Consider the following 17981-nt stretch of genomic DNA (forward strand, 5'->3'; position numbering starts at 1 on the left):
GTAGTGTCCCCATGAATGACACAACCCTGAGCCAATCACGGCGCAATTAGAGAAGATTTCCAATGCCTACGCTCTGTGCTTTCGCTGGCTGCCCCTCCACCACAGAAAGCAATGAGCTAGGCTGAAACACCTGCATTTTGGAGATGCCTTACTCAAGAAAGAGACCATGTTTGTATGTGACTTTATTAACTGAAGGATGTATTTATTTTTTGATTGTTTGCAAACTGATATGTAACACTAATTAATGCCAGAATAACATGCAAAACAGGCCCTTTTTTTGTTAAACGGGTGGAGCTCTGCCCCACCTGCCCTGAATGACAGGTCGCCACCGCACCAGAGCATAATTAAATGTAGTTTTGACCAGCCACACTTGTCGCATTCTAATTGTCTACAGACATGTCGTTAGACCAAGTATAAACTGGCCTTTAGGTCGCAAAAACGTCTATCATACAGATTTCTATACTGGCCGATGTCATAACGCAGGAGGTTGTCTTTTCTTGAATGAGCCATTGATCATATTTTTTTGATATTCCTACCATGAGAAATGTGTAATTTAACAGAGAGTCTAAAACATGTATCCTATTTGTCTGCCTTTTCAGTCCAGGGTGCATTGCATGGTGCCGTTGCGAATGTCAGACTCCACTCTGTGGCACACTGATCAGCAGGTTGAACATGGTGAGATTGTAGACTCCTAAGTTGATAGTGGAGTTTGTTTAGGTGATTTTAGAGCCAACTAGCTACTTCACATACTGATATTGACTTTGGTATTATTGTGTATAGCTACGTTTGCTACCTAGTTAGCTATCCAGCCCATTGAAAGAACATTGCATTGTGGGCTTTTGTAGTCGACTTGAGCTGGAACAGACTTCCACAACTATTTGCACATGTTGTTATCAACCTTATTATAATGACAAAATGAAAAATTTGTTCACAAAAATATTTTTCTCACATATAAATTATAGGAATGAGTGGTTTTGGGTAGATTGTTCCTTTAAAAGTTAACATATAATAATAATAATAACATATAACACTACATTTACCGTGTACCAATAGCTCCACCTAGCAATTGTTCTTGAAATATTTTGTTTCATTATCGTTGATTTGATTAATGTATGGTACCGTTTATGTTATGGAGAATGTCATTTGTCATTCATTCATTTTTTTTGTTGCTCAATTGGATTAACTCTGGTTTGTTTCTGGATGTGGAGCTACGCCTACATAATCAGAAGAAATAATAGAGAATGATAGGGGCCTCTAGTGGCCAAAAGGCTGTATTAGCATGGCCAGTGCCATTGAGGGCTTCCATTATTTTAATGTAGTCAACTGGGTGGTACTTCCAACTTCATTGGCTGATCCCTCATGGTGACCCTGTTGGAGTCATGTCCAACCGGGTCATCAGGAGGGATCAGCCGATCGTGAAGAAGACAAGTGACTACTTTAAAATGGACATGGCCTCAATGGCGCTGCCCATGTTTTCACATTTGCTATGAAAAACACAGATACAAAAATGAGTCCTCTATCTATCTCTATGGAAGGAATAGATATCTCTATGGAAGGAATAGATAAAAAAGAGGTGTGATCAATCAGTAAGCCTAATGAAGCAGACTGTAGACGAAAGTCGGCAAGTGAAGTCGGAGGTGCATCTGTGACAGCCGAAAGTCCTACACTAGCTAGGTTCCATCCAAAAACTGGCGACTAATTTTCATGGGAATGTTGTAAAATATGCATAAAGAAAATATGCACATTTTCCCACCAGTGGTGTGTTTGCACCAAACGGAATTGTTGAGGATACAAATCAGTGTGTGATGACATAGTGCTCAGACTTTTCCGCTTTAGTTTTCATGTACCGAATAAAATCGAATGTTCAATGTGTTTCCATTGCATTTTCAACTCTACCGATAGTTTTGTCACAAACTGTTGCATTAAATAGCAAATGTGTGTACTCTTGGCATGTTCACTCTAGCCAACAGCTTGCAGATACAGTGAGGGCAGGCTCTGAGGGTAGGTTAGTCTACATGATTAGATTATTATTGATAAGAACAATAATATTTTTATTTGTCAGTAAAGCATCGATCTCCATAACTCAGCTGGTAGAGCACGGCGCTTGTAACGCTAAGGTAGTGGGTTCGATCCCCGGGACCACCCATAAACAAAAATGTATGCACGCATGACTGTAAGTCGCTTTTAGATAAAAGCGTCTGCTAAACGGCATATTATTATTATCATATCACCAGAATAAGACCCTCAACATTTATTGGAAAGAAGCATCAAGCTCATACCGTGCACTTTCAACACCCTGTGAAGTTCATCATAATATCCAGGTGCGCTATTCATTCAACTTCCTCATCCAGTTCAACATCGACTAAAGGGCTCCCCCTGGCGGCCATCCTGGTGCGCTATCCGTCTTGGCGCCCTCGAGTGGATGTTGAGCGGGATGCAAACCGCACACACACCATGCGTTTAAAATGTTTAAACGCGTTTTCCAACACCCTAGTAATTCGGTGACAGAATCTGCGTTTGTTTGGGGAAAGCAAACATAAAAATAGACGAGTTGGTGGTAAGGTTGTTTACCTCTCAGTAGCAGGGTAATTTTGGAGGGTAGATTGCATTTCCTCTCATACCAACCCCTAACCCCTCCCCCCTCTTTCCCTCGCCAGACGCTCAAATCTACCAGACTACGAAAACCTTGCTCGATGTTTCAGGAGAAAATTTTCAGGACCAGACTTTGATAATTTTTAATCAATTTATGAACTAAGTACGGTGTTTTTGTGGCGGTAAATTAGAACACAAGAAACATTGTTTCTGAAGGAGCGCACTGGGCGGAGGCAAAGCGGCGACCCAAGCCTTCTAATTATTAATCTAATCTCCACATAGTCTTTTCCATTAATTGGACTTCTGACAGGTAATTTGTTTTCATTTGCCATAAATCTGGTTCCAACGGTTATTTTCCCCGTTAAAACGTGAACAACCAGGCTACAAAAACGTGACTGCTCTGACAGGCTGTTATACGTGTGATTTGGGAAAGGAATCTGTTATTGACCTGTGCGCACAGCTTTACAGTTTGTGAATAAATTGCTAAACTTATTTAAATAGCCTTGCAAGTAAGCCATATTTTCCTTTTGGTTTAAGGACATTTAGTCTATAGAATGTCCCCCATATCATTACATATACAACCATTTCTAAATATCACTGAGAGCACGTGACCATACATTTTTTATGTATTTATTTAACTTTGATTTTATCAGGGAGTCCTACTGAGACCAAGGTATATTTTACAGATGAGCCCTGAATTACTTAAATTACAGAAAATACATACATCAAAATATAAATACAAAATGTAAGTAGAAAGAAAAACGAGGTCATAAAAAAAAAAAACACATTCATCAGTAATAAGGTCCTCAATCAGCTTTCTGAATTGCCCTAGAGGCACCAGAACATCAAATGTAAAAACATTTTGAAGATTGTTCCACAAATAACGTGCAAGAAAAGTAAATCAACTTTTAGTTAACTCATCAATATGCTTTTTAAAAGACAGCTTTTCATCTATCCAGAAGCCCAGATATTTGTAAGCAGGGACATGATCAATATGGACACCATCCAAAGTACATATAATCAGTTATATTTATGCGCTCTGGAGAACAACATGTGCTTAATTTTACCTGCATTCAATACTAATTGCAGGTCAATAAGGTTTTTCTGTAATACAATGAAGGCAGACTGTAGGTCAGATAGAGCCTGGTCAACCATTGGGGCAATAGTATACACAACAGTATCATCAGCATGCAAGTGCAGGATAACATTTTTGACACAAGTCAATATTGTTAATGTAAAAAGTACAGGACCCAGAATCGACCCCTGCGGGACAACTTTCGTAATATCCAGGAAACCTGATTTAACACTATCAGTTGATACACATTGAGTTATATCGGTCAAGTAATTTTTAAACCAGTTACATGCAGCCTGGTCTCGACCAATTGAAGAAAGCCTCTGAATTAGCGGTGACTGATCAACAGTATCAAAAGCCTTTGACAGGTCAATGAAGAGGGTAGCACAATGTTGCCTTTTATCCATAGAGTAAACCACATAATTTATAACTAGTGATGCAGCAGAGGTAGCGCTATGACCTGGTCTAAAACCTGACTGATGTACATTTAGAATACATTTGAAAGGTAAGAAAGATCTTAGCTGAGAATTAATCAACGGTTCAAATATTTTAGCTAGGCAAGACAGTTTAGAAATAGCATACATGACATAAGCCAATGACTGTATGGCAGCGATCATCAACAAGATTCAGCTGCGGGATGATTTTTACTTGAGCGCATGGTCAGTGGGCCGGAACATAATTACAAATAATTTGTAGACCGCAAGAAGCCCAAATAGATACACTATATATACAAAAGTATGTGGACACCCCTTCAAATTAGTGGATTTGGCTATTTCAGCCACACCCGTTGCTGAGAGGTGTATAAAATTGATCACACAGCCATGCAATCTCCATAGACAAACATTGGCAGTAGAATGGCCTTACTGAAGAGCTCAGTGACTTTCAACGTGGCACCGTCATAGAATGCCACCTTTCCAACAAGTCAGTTGGTCAAATTTCAGCCCTGCTAGAGCTGCCCCGGTCAACTGTAAGTTATGTTATTGTGAAGTGGAAACATCTATGAGCAACAATGGCTCAGCTGCGAAGTGGTAGGGAATGGGACCGGCGTGTGCTGAAGCGCGTAAAAACATCTGTCCTCGGTTGCAACACTCACTACTGAGTTCCAAACTGCCTCTGAAAGAAACGTCAGCACAAGAACTGTTCGTCGGGAGCTTCATGAAATGGGTTTCCGTGGCCAAGGAGCTGCACACAAGCCTAATATCACCATGTGCAATGCCAAGCGTCGGCTGGAGTGGTGTAAAGCTTGCTGCCATTGGACTTTGGAGCAGTGGAAACCCGTTCTCTGGAGTGATGAATCACGCTTCGCCATCTGGCAGTCTGACGGACATATCTGGGTTTGGCTGATGCCAAGAGAACGCCACCTGCCCGAATGCATAGTGCCAACTGTAAAGTTTGGTGGAGGAGAAATAATGGTCTGGGGCTGTTTTTCATGGTTTGGCCTAGGCCCCTTAGTTCCAGTGAAGGGAAATCTTAATGCTACAGCATGCAATGACATTCTAGACAATTCTGCGCTTCCAACTTTGTGACAACAGTTCGGGGAAGGCCCTTTCCTGTTTCAGCATGACAATGCGCCTGTGCACAAAGCGAGGTCCATACAGAAATGGTTTGTCGAGATTGGTGTGGAAGAACTTAACTGGCCTGCACAGAGCCCTGACCTCAACCCCATCGAACACCTTTGGGATGAATTGGAACGCAGACTGCGAGGCAGGCCTATTTGCCCAACATCCGTGCCCCACCTCACTAATGCTGTTGTGGCTGAATGGAAGCAAGTCCCAACAGCAATGTTCCAACATCTAATGGAAAGCCTTCCCATAAATGTGGAGGCTGTTATAGCAGCAAAGGGGGGACCAATTCCAAATTAATGCCCATGATTTTGGAATGAGATCTTCGATGAGCAGGTGTCCACATACCTTTGGTCATGTAGTGTATAATATTTGAGTAAAACATAATCATTTCAAACCTTGCTTATATTTGTATATGGTCACATATCTCTCTATTATGCATGGGAATACTTTGGAATATATTTACACAATTAAAATCACTTGGAGCTGATTTGCTGTTGTTTTTACAGGCTTTCATGTCCAACAATAAAACTCATTTAAAAACTTTTTTTGCTCAGAAAACTTGGGTGACCAAAGAAAATCACCCGCGAGCCAAATTGGGCTGCAGGCCGCCAGTTAGGGAACCCTGCTGTATGGCATAGGCATGCTGTACCATAACTGTTCAAAACTGACTAGCCTAGTCTACTTTTCTTACTTTTTATTTGTCCTTTTCAGTGCAGGCAAAATGCAATAAACTCCCAAATCTCTAGGCATGAGAGGTAGCTATCTATAGCCTAGTGGGCTAGATGAAAATCATGACTGAGGTTAAAAGCATTTTCTAAGAATAACTTAGTTTAAACTTTGTTTACTTGAGGGTGAGCCCAGTCTTCTTTAAAGTAGAATGCTGTAACAAACAATATTATTGGCCTTTGCTATAACTTTTGCAGTATTTGGTAGATTAAGATATTGATTGGCAGTCCTTTGTTGTTAATCCTGTTCCTAAGGCCTGGTTTCAGTGTTTAAAACCCTGTTTCTCTCTAAACCATGCCACACTGCTCCAACTCAGAAACCATAAGTATGAATAGTTATAGTCACTGTGTGGAACAGCTTCTCTATGCCTTGGGCTAGGGAGGGAACAGATAGGGTCTGTGCCAAAAGACGGGCTCTGATCAGAGTCAGTGGGGCTAATCGTTTTAATGACTGTATGTCAGATTATTATGTTAACTACAGTGACAGCCACCTGATGCCCATCACAGTATGGTATGCCTTCATATGGAAATCTACTAAATGTACAGGATGAGTTCTGCCCCCACATCTGCTGCCAGGGTAGTTCTTAATGATCATATATCAGTTGGACAGAAGTCCCGAGGTCACTGACTTCATCTGACAGGTTTTGATGGAATTAATACATTATTAGATATATAACAAGGCTAATTTGTATGTTCACCGTTCAATTCTCCCAAAATCCCACAATCATGTTCTGCACATGAATCAAATATGCTCACAGTTCCCTAGAGATTAGTGTCAGGTGAGAAAAATGTTCTGCAGCACTCCAACAAACAAGATTTTGTTTAAAGAAACATGTAGGCTTATCTGCTGTCTGTAACAATACTCAGGACACTGCCTGCCTAGGGTGCCAATGCCTCCACACACAACACTCCAGTGTGGGAGTTTTGGTTTAAGAGCCACGACCAGTAAACACATGATGTGAAAATCTAGAAGACGGGTTTGGGCGAACATCTGTAGAAAGAATGGCCTATGTGTGAAAAACAGACTGTAGCGGTATGTCATACCGTCGTGAGCAGTGACTGCACATGTCATACCGTCGTGAGCAGTGACTGCACATGTCATACCGTCGTGAGCAGTGACTGCACATTCCAACTGAAAAAAGTTACAGTGCCTTCAGAAAGTATTCACACCCCTTGACTTTTTCCACATTTTGTTGTTACAGCCTGAATGGGTGAAACGTAGATTTGTTTGTCACTGGCTTACACACAATACCCCATAATGTCAAAGTGGAAATATGTTTTTCAACATTTTTACAAATTAATTAAAACTGAAATGTCTTGAGTCAATAATTATTCAACTCCTTTATTATGGCAAGCCTAAATAAGTTCAGGAGTAAAACATTTGCTTAATAAATCACTTAATAAGTTGCATGGACTCACTCTGTGTGCAATAATAGTGTTTAACATGATTTTTTGAATGACTACCTCATATCTGTACCCCACACATACAATTATCTGTAAGGTCCCTCAGTCGAGCAGTGAATTTCAAACACAGATTCAAACACAAAGACCAGGGAGGCTTTCCAATGCCTCGCAAACAAGGGCACCCACTGGTAGATGGGTACTGTATGTCTTCAACCCACTGACCAAATATCAAGTGCAACTCAACCCGGGTCTCTCCCCGCTGCACCCCAATACTGCCAGGACAGGACACCCGTGTTCTACGGTGCAGAGACTGAAATAGCCCCCTCTTCCTTTACCCTGAGTCAGGAGCTAATAACATAAAGAGATCATGGGGGAACTGTTTAAGTCTAGCAGCAACAGACCATGGCCTCCATATTCCTAACGGGTCAGCTATAAGATCACAAGATGTTGGGTTATTCGAAAGCATCTGCTCAATGTTTAATTGCTCCCCACTGGTCAGGGGCACAAACAAGTAATGTGAAGTCAAGAATAAGTGCTAATTCTGTAGATGACCCTTTCCCTGTAGTTTCATTTCTTGAGGGAGATTGGCGCGATTTCAAGAACTTTCTTTGATAGTGAAGTGTTAAAGTTGCAGGGTGTTGTGACTAGCTCTGCTAGGAGACTGTCCCCTCAGATACAAAGCAGTATGTGTTCAGCAACAAGGCTTACGTTAAACCACCGGGATCTGCACCTATTCCCCCCACAACCAGACCTGTCAGACACTGGTGGTGGGAGAACATCAACACTCCTCTGTTCAGGACAACTATGTAAGCCTGTTATGTTTCCTCATTATGGGCCCAGCAGTCTTTCCATTACGTTATGCTTGAAATATGTCTTTGTCATGTATCAACATGAGTCCTTCCAGGGGATTGAACTTGGTTCTCAACTAAAGTATTTGCTTTATGTTTTGCAATTTTTCTACAACACTTTCAGTCTGTTGTCTTTGTGAGGTCCTTAATGTTTCTGGTGGTTGTTTCCCCCTTGTCTCCAGGTGACATGGATCTTTCTCTGTTGGTGGCATTCTGCTCCTGTGTTTCTCCTGCTTTGGGTGAGCTTTTTCCTTTCACGTACTTTCACTTTCTTTGTTTGAGCTTTTCTCTCAAATGACTCCAGCACTTGAATGGTGACTGAGGAACCAGACAAATGCATTTGTAGTCACTGACGGTGCTGTTATTAGTATTGGTACAGTGTAGCAGACTAAAAACATGTCATTCACAGTGTGGTTGAGGGTACTATAATGTATTTTTTAGAGTACGGGAGGAAAAAGTATGAAAATGTATGCACTCACTACTAAGCAGTGTGTCTGCCAAATGACTAAAATGTCCAAATGAGTGCCAGTGATGAGCTGGTCTCTGATCTGTCTGTACTAACAGGGTCAGGATTTGGCAGGGAGATGCCAGGTAAGTTGGCAATGCATTGGATGCCTCAGTTGTGTCATAAAGGAATGAGAAATGCAGTCTGTCTGCCTTGGAATGGACACAGAATGCACGGCCATCTTTGTTTTTTGCTTATCAGTTGCCCTAGAGCAGTGTTTCCCAACTCCAGTCCTCGAGTACCCCTTTTTTTTTTCAGTACACATTTTTATCGTAGCCCTGGACAAGCACACCTGATTCAACTTGTCAACTAATCATCAAGCCCTCGATGAGTTGAATCAGGTGTTCAACAAAAATGTGTGCTGTTGGGAAACACTGCCCTAGAGCAGGGTTTCCCAACCCTCTCCTCGGGCCCATCCAGACTTTTCACATTTTTGTTTTAACACGAAACTGGCACGGTCATTGACAGTGCATTGTTTCCCCTAGGATTTTTTTCAGCAGCGGTGGGGGGAGGTTGGGGGTTGCAGCGGATGGGTTCTACCTGGGGCATACATGTACATTATATATACACTACCAGTCAAAGTTTGGACACACCTACTCATTCAAGGGTTTTTCTTTATTTTTACAATGTTTTACATTGTAGAATAATAATGAAGACATCAAAACTATGAAATAACACATATGGAATCATGTAGTAAACAAAAAAAGTGTTAAACAAATCAAAATATATTTTAAATTTGAGATTCTTCAAATAGCCACCCTTTGCCTTGATGACAGCTTTGCACACTCTTGGCATTCTCTCAACCAGCTTCAGCTGGAATGCTTTTCCAACAGTCTTGAAGGAGTTCCCACATATGCTGAACACTTGTTGGCTGCTTTTCCTTCACGCTGCGGTCCGATTCATCCCAAACCATCTCAATTGGGTTGAGGTCGGGGGATTGTGAAAGCCAGGTCATCTGATGCAGCACTCCATCACTCTCCTTCTTGGTAAAATAGCCCTTACACAGCCTGGAGGTGTGTTGGGTCATTGTCATGTTGAAAAACAAATGATAGTCCCACTAAGCCCAAACCAGATGGGATGGCGTATCGCTGCAGAATGCTTTGGTAGCCATGCTGGTTAAGTGTGCCTTGAATTCTAAATTAATCACAGACTGTGTCCCCAGCAAAGCACCCCCACACCATAACACCACCTCCTCCATGCTTTACGGTGGGAAATACACATGCGGAGATCATCCGTTCACCCACACCGCGTCTCACAAAGACATGGCGGTTGGAACCAAAAATCTCAAATTTGGACTCCAGACCAAAGGACAAATTTCCACCGGTCTAATGTCTATTGCTCGTGTTTCTTGGCCCAAGCAGGTCTCTTCTTATTATTGGTGTCCTTTAGTAGTGGTTTCTTTGCAGCAATTCGACCATGAAGGCCTGATTCACACAGTCCCCTCTGAACAGTTGATGTTGAGATGTGTCTTTTACTTGAACTCTGTGAAGCATTTATTTGTGCTGCAATTTCTGAGGCTGGTAACTCTAATGAACTAATCCTCTGCAGCAGAGGTAACTCTGGGTCTTCCTGTGGCGGTCCTCATGAGAGCCAGTTTCATCATAGCGCTTGATGGTTTTTGCAACTGCACTTGAAGAAACTTTTAAAGTTCTTGACATTTTCCGTATTGACTAACCTTCATGTCTTAAAGTAATGATGGACTGTTGTTTCTCTTTGCTTATTTGAACTGTTCTTGCCATAATATGGACTTGGTCTTTTACCAAATAGGGCTATCTTCTGTATACCCCCACCCCCCCCCCACCCCACCTTGTCACATCACAACTGATGGCTCAAACGCATTAAGATAGAAAGAAATTCCAGAAATTATCTTTTAAGAAGGCACACCTGTTAATTGAAATGTGTTCCAGGTGACTACATCATAAAACTGGTCGAGAGAATGTTTAACACTTTTCATAGTTTTGATGTCTTTACTATTATTCTACAAATAGTAAAATTAAGAAAAACCCTGGAGTAGGTGTGTCCAAACCTTTGACTGGTACTGTATAAAGAAAAATGTTACTTTTTTTATTTTTCAGTGGTGGGTGGCCAATGCAAATAGGGGAGACACTGCAGTGTGATAGAGGGAAGTGTGTAGTGTCATATATTTTAGCAAACTGTAGTGTCTTTAGAGTGCCAGTGATTAAAGAATGAGCTAGTCTCTGGTCTGTCTGTGTACTAACAGGGTCATCTATAGGCAGGGACATGCCAGGTAAGTGTGTTGTATTGGATGCCTCAGTGGTGTCATAAAGGAATGCTGTCTGTCTTGGAATGGACACTGAGAATGCATGGCCATATTTGTTATTGGCTGGTCAGTTGCCCTAGAGCAGGGTTTCTCTCCCTGGGTGCAGATTTTGTTTTTTGCCCTAGCACTACACAGCTGATTCAAATAAACAACTTATCATCAAGCTTTGATTATTTGAAGAATGCTATGGCAAAAAAACTGGTTGTCTAGGTCTTAATTGAAAGGAAAGACCAGCAGACACTAGGCCCTCTATGGAATGAGTTTGACACCCCTGCCCTAGAGTATGGCTGTCTATAGAGTAACTAGCTTTGCTCTGTCTGTACTTACAGATTGCACAACTATATTGATTAAGTACTATTGTGTAAGGATTTCAAGTTATGATTAAATCCAGTTCATTTGAAATAGGCTAATCTAGACTGCTGTAAGAAAGAGCTTTTGCTTTCCTGGCCAGGATTAGGCATTTTCTCATGTGAGGGATTTGAGTAATCAGTCATTTGGTATGCAGCCAAGCCTCCCATATTGTAGTAGCATGTGGCACTAGGCACTCCTACACTGTACTTTGGGTTGTGTTGTGCTGACTTGTTCCTGAGCAGATTGCCCTACATTAGTTGTTTTTCTCCTCAGTCAACAGGGTGATTTGGGCAGGATATAAGTTCCCCTGGTAATGGAGAGGGTTGACACCAAACGGAAGTGTTTGTTGGACATTAGGCTTATCTACTGCACCATAAAAAGCCCTGCTGGCTCGGGTTGTCGTTCTCTGACATCCTTTAGAAGAAAACAAAATGAAAATGTCAGCAGATACGAGATGAGCCAATCAGAGGAACATTTCATTGTTAAGAGAGCTGAACATTGATTAGTGTACTTGGAATCTTCAAGAAGGGGTTATTTTATCTCTGTACTCCATGAAGCAGGAGTAATTTATTTGTTGTTTGGTGATCCAGATAACGTGACATCCATGTAATTTAGATTCTTAATCTAAATGGTATTGTAAGGAAAAATGTGACCTTTGGTTGATTCCCAAATGGTTACTCGCACTGCACAAGCCAACATGTATGCGCGCGCACGCACGCACGCACGCACACACACACACACACACACACACACACACACACACACACACACACACACACACACACACACACACACACACACACACACACACACACACACACACACACACACACACACACACACACACACAGGTAAAGTCTGCTTTATTACAGTGCCTACCTAAGCTGACATTGGTCACTGGCCTTAGAAATGACTGCAGAGTGGGTATGGTTATTAATGCATCAGGACTTGCAACTCTGTGTGGTGTCTTGCATCATTGTAGCATTTCCATGAATAACTGCTTTCAACAGAGCTTCTTATTGAACACTGCATTTTGCAGCTTCCCCTTTACTCATATGAGGAGAGAGGCACCTGAGTGTTGCCAGATTGTATTTAAAAGCATGCACTGTATATCATATCACCCAGTGATGTAATCTGTGTTAGTGCATGCACCATTCCTAAACCTTCAGTACAAGTGGACCGTATTTTTTAAAAGCACAGAACACTACAACAGGCTTACTATCATGTGTACAGTAGTCACTAGTTACATTCAATGCAAACCTCTGGAACACTTGACTACAGTTCTGAAAGTAAACAGAGCCTAAAATCAGTTATGAAAGCTTCATAGTTCACACCAAGCACACAGTCAGAGCTAATGTCTGTCAATCACTAATGCTTTCTGTCTTTTCTTTTTCAGCATCAACGATGGATGAAAAAGGTAAAGGTTTCTTGTATCAAATTACTGTATCGATTGTATTTCACTTTAAAGAGCATGTTGGCAAAGAGTTAAATCACATACATTTTGGTCACTCGCCATCTTTTTCACACCAGTTGCACTCAACTCAGTTAAGGTTTGAATTAGTTTAGCTCCAAACTTGGTGTGTAAGTTTCCATTGAAAGGGACCACTATGAGTGTGTGCGATTTAAATTAGATTTAATTCCAGCGGTTCCTTTACAATGCATTCCATCTGGCGTCATGCACAGCTCTGTCGCCAATCTGCTTTGGCTGCCGAGGGGACAAGTGGTCTAATGTGCCTTTTTTAATACTGTAGTTACAATTTCAATGTACACTGAATAACTGTGAATAATAACATTCTACAAAATGCAGAGTCACTAAGTTCATATGGTTTTTGATGTATTCCCTCTCCTCCTCCTCTTCTCCCCTCCCAGACTATGACGCTGCATTTCACTATGGTGAGTGGGGAATGGATCAACATGGACTAACTCCACAGGGGGCAAACGTGACACTTCTCAGGAAATATTTGGGAGGTCAAGAAGGCTCGCATTTTCCCTCCATTTTTTCAGGAGCGTCGGAAAACATTGACCCCTCGGGCCACGCTTCCGTAGTTCAACTGACAAACAGTTATAGTCCCGCCCACTGTTGTAGTAGCCTCATTTCTAAACACATCACAACCATTATAGAGATTCTGTCATCAAACCCGTTCATTGCTCTATCCTGTCTTCAGTAGGTCTATGCATTCTCAGACACATTATAGGATGTATTCAGCTCTTACAGTGAATATTCTTCCATGTTTGAGGCAGTAATATCAATCAGACTATAGATATCTATAGGTATGAACCTGATGGATATATGAATCGTGGCATAAACAGTAGGAGCATATGTTTGAATGATCTCATAGGAATGTGATTGATGGTGTCATAATTACATAGCTATGCTGCATACACCCTAAGAGGGTTCAGTGCATACGTATGTACTGAATGAGATATTTTAAGTTACACTGTGCCTTGCACATGTTCCATAGTAGTGGGGCTTAGTATGCATGGATAAAAATGTATTTCTGTTTCAGACTATGAATCTCTGAGGATCGGTGGACTGATCTTCGCTGTGGTATTGTTTGTCATGGGCATTGTCCTCATCGTCAGTAAGTCTGTCGGCCTAAGTACGGTTATACTTAAAATACAATTTTAAGTATTACACTTACATTTTAATTACCCATTGAAATAACATTTGATTAGTGTCATAAGTTTATTTCTACTGTACCAATCTCATTCCATAATGATGGTATTTCTGCGCTGTTCAACATGCTGATCCAGTGGACAGCCCCTCTTTACCAGTCCAGTCCTTATAAACAAACCTGGGATCAGTTACTTTCTGGGGGCTGGGACGCAGGCCAACATGCCTTGCAAAATGCCCAGACCCCCAGGACACCCAACACCTCTCTGCCCTGTAGACATCTGCACATCTAGGGCCCTGACTAAAACTGGCCTGGACACTATGCAGCCTTGTCCCCTCCCTCCTCATCTCCTGCCCTTGCACTCATCCACCCCACCCCAGGCATAGCTGCAGCCCCCCACCCACCCTAACTCTCACCCCAGGCAGAGCTGCAGCCCCCCACCCTAACTCTTACTCCAGGCATCCATTACATTAGTCAGCCCATACATTAGTCATAGATACCACAGGGGGCAGAGGGAGTGCCCCCCCTGATCCAGTGGACAGCCCCTCTTTACCAGTCCAGTCCTTATAAACAAACCTGGGATCAGTTACTTTCTGGGGGCTGGGACGCAGGCCAACATGCCTTGCAAAATGCCCAGACCCCCAGGACACCCAACACCTCTCTGCCCTGTAGACATCTGCACATCTAGGGCCCTGACTAAAACTGGCCTGGACACTATGCAGCCTTGTCCCCTCCCTCCTCATCTCCTGCCCTTGCACTCATCCCCCTGCAAAGAGAAGGCGTTGGGTTTGTAGTGTCCTGTCCAGCCTCCCGAGTGGCACAGTGGTCTAAGGCACTGCATCGCAGTGCTAGCTTTGCCACTAGAAATCCTGGTTCGAATCCAAGCTCTGTCGTAGCCGGCCGCGACCGGGAGACCCATGGGGCGGTGCATAATTGGCCCTGCGTCGTCCAGGGTAGGGAGGGAATGGCTGGCAGGGATGTAGCTCAGTTGGTAGAGCATGGCGTTTGCAACGCCAGGGTTGTGGGTTCAATTCCCACGGGGGGCCAGTATGAAAAATAAAATAATGTATGCACTCACTAACTGTAAGTTGCTCTGGATAAGAGCGTCTGCTAAATGATGTAAATGTAATAATTTAGAATAATCAAGCACTTAGTTTGCATATTTTTAACTGGATAGGATAGGGTCTTGTAAAATATGTAATATACCAATATTCCAACTTCTATACAGAGCGGTTGCTATAGTATCTTCATTCTAGTGTAAGTTTACCAGGCATGTGTCTTTGACACCTAGGATGGAGAGAGTATATCAGCTTTCCATCATAGTAGCTCTTTTTCACACCAATTTCTCTCTCTATCTCTCTCTCTCTCTCTCTCTCTCTCTCTCTCTGCAGGCCGGAAATGCCAATGCAAATCAAGTCCGAAGTCACGGTAAGTTGGGCGAAGAAGAGATACAGTGTTGATAAAAACATGGCAGAGAAAGACCATGACTGAGTTCATTGTAAGGCTATTAACCTCTTAAGGATCGGACCCTTTCTTTCCATTTTCGCCTAAAATAACATACCCAGATCTAACTGCCTGTAGCTCAGGACCTGAAGCAAGGATATGCATATTCTTGATACCATTTGAAAGGAAACACTTTGAAGTTTGTGGAAATGTGAAATTAATGTAGGAGAATATAACACATTAGATCTGGTAAAAGATAATACAAACTATTTGTTTTTTGTTCCATCTTTGAAATGAAAGAGACAGGCCACAATATAAATTGCAGTTTAGGCGCAATTTAGATTTTGGCCACTAGATGGCAGCAGTGTGTGTGCAACGTTTCAGATTGATCAAGTGAAGCATTGCAATACTGGACTATTTTGTATCAAGTCTGCCCAAATGTGCCGACTTGGTCAATTGATACATTTTCAAGTACATAACTATAGAGAACATACAAAAATGATATGGTAATACAAAATGTAAGTTTACACACTCCCAGGAATGTCATACATGATGGATCAATATCTTATACACTAACTTTCATACATCTAGATGGCCGGGCGGGGTGGGTGTGTAGCCAGAGACAGCAAGGGTTCAAACTGTAGAACCCAGTTCCTACATTTGAATATAAAAATTGATTTTATCAAACAAAACTATGCTACATTTTATCTCTGGGACCTTTAGGATGACAAATCAGAGCAAGATTACTGAATGTAAGTACATAATAGCTACTGTAAATTGGACAGTGCAGTTAGATTAACAAGAATTTAAGCTTTCTGCCCATATAAGACATGTCTATATCCTGGAAAGTTTGCTGTTACTTACAACAGTCATGCTAATCGCATTAGCGCATTAGCTCAACTATCCCGTATACAGGACACCGATCCCATAGAGGTTAAAGTGTCATCTCTAGACTCGTAAAAGGAGCTATTTAGAATATTCTTAACAGTTAGACAGAAGCTGCAGTACTCAGTTTGATGTTCAATACATTTTCTGTTATTTACAGTTTGTTTTCAATTTCCCTCTCTTAGGCCTGTTGGGGTACCTGAGGCATTGGCAGAGGCAGGGGCTGTGACAGGTAAAAGTAATCTATATCTTTGTCTTCATTGCCATATCAAACGTCTGTTTTGTATGTATCATTTTTATTTCTGAAACCAATACATCTCATCATGACACCTATCCGCTCTCAGGTCCTCAGTGATGTGAAGTCTCGCCACCAGGCGGCAGCATCGGACAGTAGATGACTACTATGGCCATCTCCCAGAAAGCACAAGGCTCTTTTTTTTATTTCCATCCTGCTGATATGTTCTCTTGACATTTTTTGCTTTTCTCTTTTTTTCTATATGAATTAATCTACAATGACAGTACTTTGAGGAAATAATTGGTTTATGCAGTAGGGTTGTTTTAATTGTAGGCTATATGTTAAACCTCATATGTGATAGACACACATGAACAAGCGATTTTGTAAGTTAGAACTTGACTATTAATGACTATTTTAAATTGTAATAAATAAAATAAAGTGATGTAGATTGGTAATTGTGTGTTGTGTTCCAACTTTTCCTAGTATCAGTCACTGGCATAGACGGTCTCCCTGTCAGTCACTGCCACTGGCACAGTGTTGACCCAGTAGCGCAGTTCTAATGGATATGCAGCACACCCTTTTTGCTGATGTTGCACCTTTCTGCAGGCATTTGTAGACAAATTCATTCAACCTCCTGACATGCGCAGTAACTTCAAACATGCTGTAGCCTATTGTTTAGAACCATTGTTGCATGCTAATCTGACTGTTTTGTGCTTTAACAAAAGTGGCCTATCATTTTATCATGAACACAACTCCGTTATGGTTATTGGTATATTCTTGGCCAAAGGGGGTCTAGCTGCAGGATGGATGAGGGAGGGGACCTGTCAAAGACAGCTTTTCAATAGGGACAGATTTATTTCCTCCATCGAGGAAAGTGGCCACAATCGAAAGAAGAGGGGTGTTGACTGCATAAGATAAATCTTTTTATCATTTCATTAGAAAAATACTTGAAATAACAATTCCCATTTGAAATGATAAGAATTCCCCTAAATTCACTTGGTCACTCAAATATAGGCTAGCTAAGGCATTCCTTGTGAAATAATGTAGCATATTAAACTGGAGGCAAAATGATTGCATAAAAGATCACATGCATTTTCTGCCTACACCACCATCAGGGACTTGCAGATGTTTTCATCTTTACTATACATTTGCTCTGTGTATTTTTATATAGATGAGAAGACGGGGATTCCTTTGTGCACAGCCTCTCCCTTGTTGCTCTGTTGCTAGGGATATCTTTTCCTCGTGCCGCAGTACAGGAGGAGAGGCGCCAAGGGGTGGAAAAGGGAGAGACCTGTTAGCGCATTCCTTCCCTTGCAGTTTCCCACGCCTCCTCAGGGCATGATGATAGTAGGCTACTCGAGCGCAGTAGAATACTTTCCGCATTGGCTGGCACATTTTTTTTTCTTCTTCTTCACACAATCTTTGGGGGATACCTCAATAGACAGGCTGCAGCACTGAAT

At 41.8% G+C, this 17981-nt stretch overlaps 1 protein-coding gene across 1 annotated transcript; it reads left to right on the top strand.

Moving 5' to 3' along the window:
- The first annotated feature begins 2655 nt into the window (after positions 1-2655).
- LOC311139838 (FXYD domain-containing ion transport regulator 6-like) lies at positions 2656-16891 on the top strand. The gene is made up of 10 exons (XM_084174814.1): positions 2656-2902; positions 8389-8445; positions 8771-8797; positions 10933-10959; positions 12740-12760; positions 13213-13236; positions 13851-13925; positions 15350-15386; positions 16472-16518; positions 16631-16891. Exons 2-10 carry the CDS (start codon positions 8394-8396, stop codon positions 16639-16641), a joined length of 321 nt encoding a protein of 106 aa, XP_084030940.1. The 5' UTR covers positions 2656-2902; positions 8389-8393; the 3' UTR covers positions 16642-16891.
- Positions 16892-17981: the final 1090 nt, after the last annotated feature.

The sequence above is a fragment of the Coregonus lavaretus genome, assembly GCF_964263955.1.
Source record: "Coregonus lavaretus genome assembly, chromosome: 13".
Lineage (NCBI taxonomy): Eukaryota > Metazoa > Chordata > Actinopteri > Salmoniformes > Salmonidae > Coregonus > Coregonus lavaretus.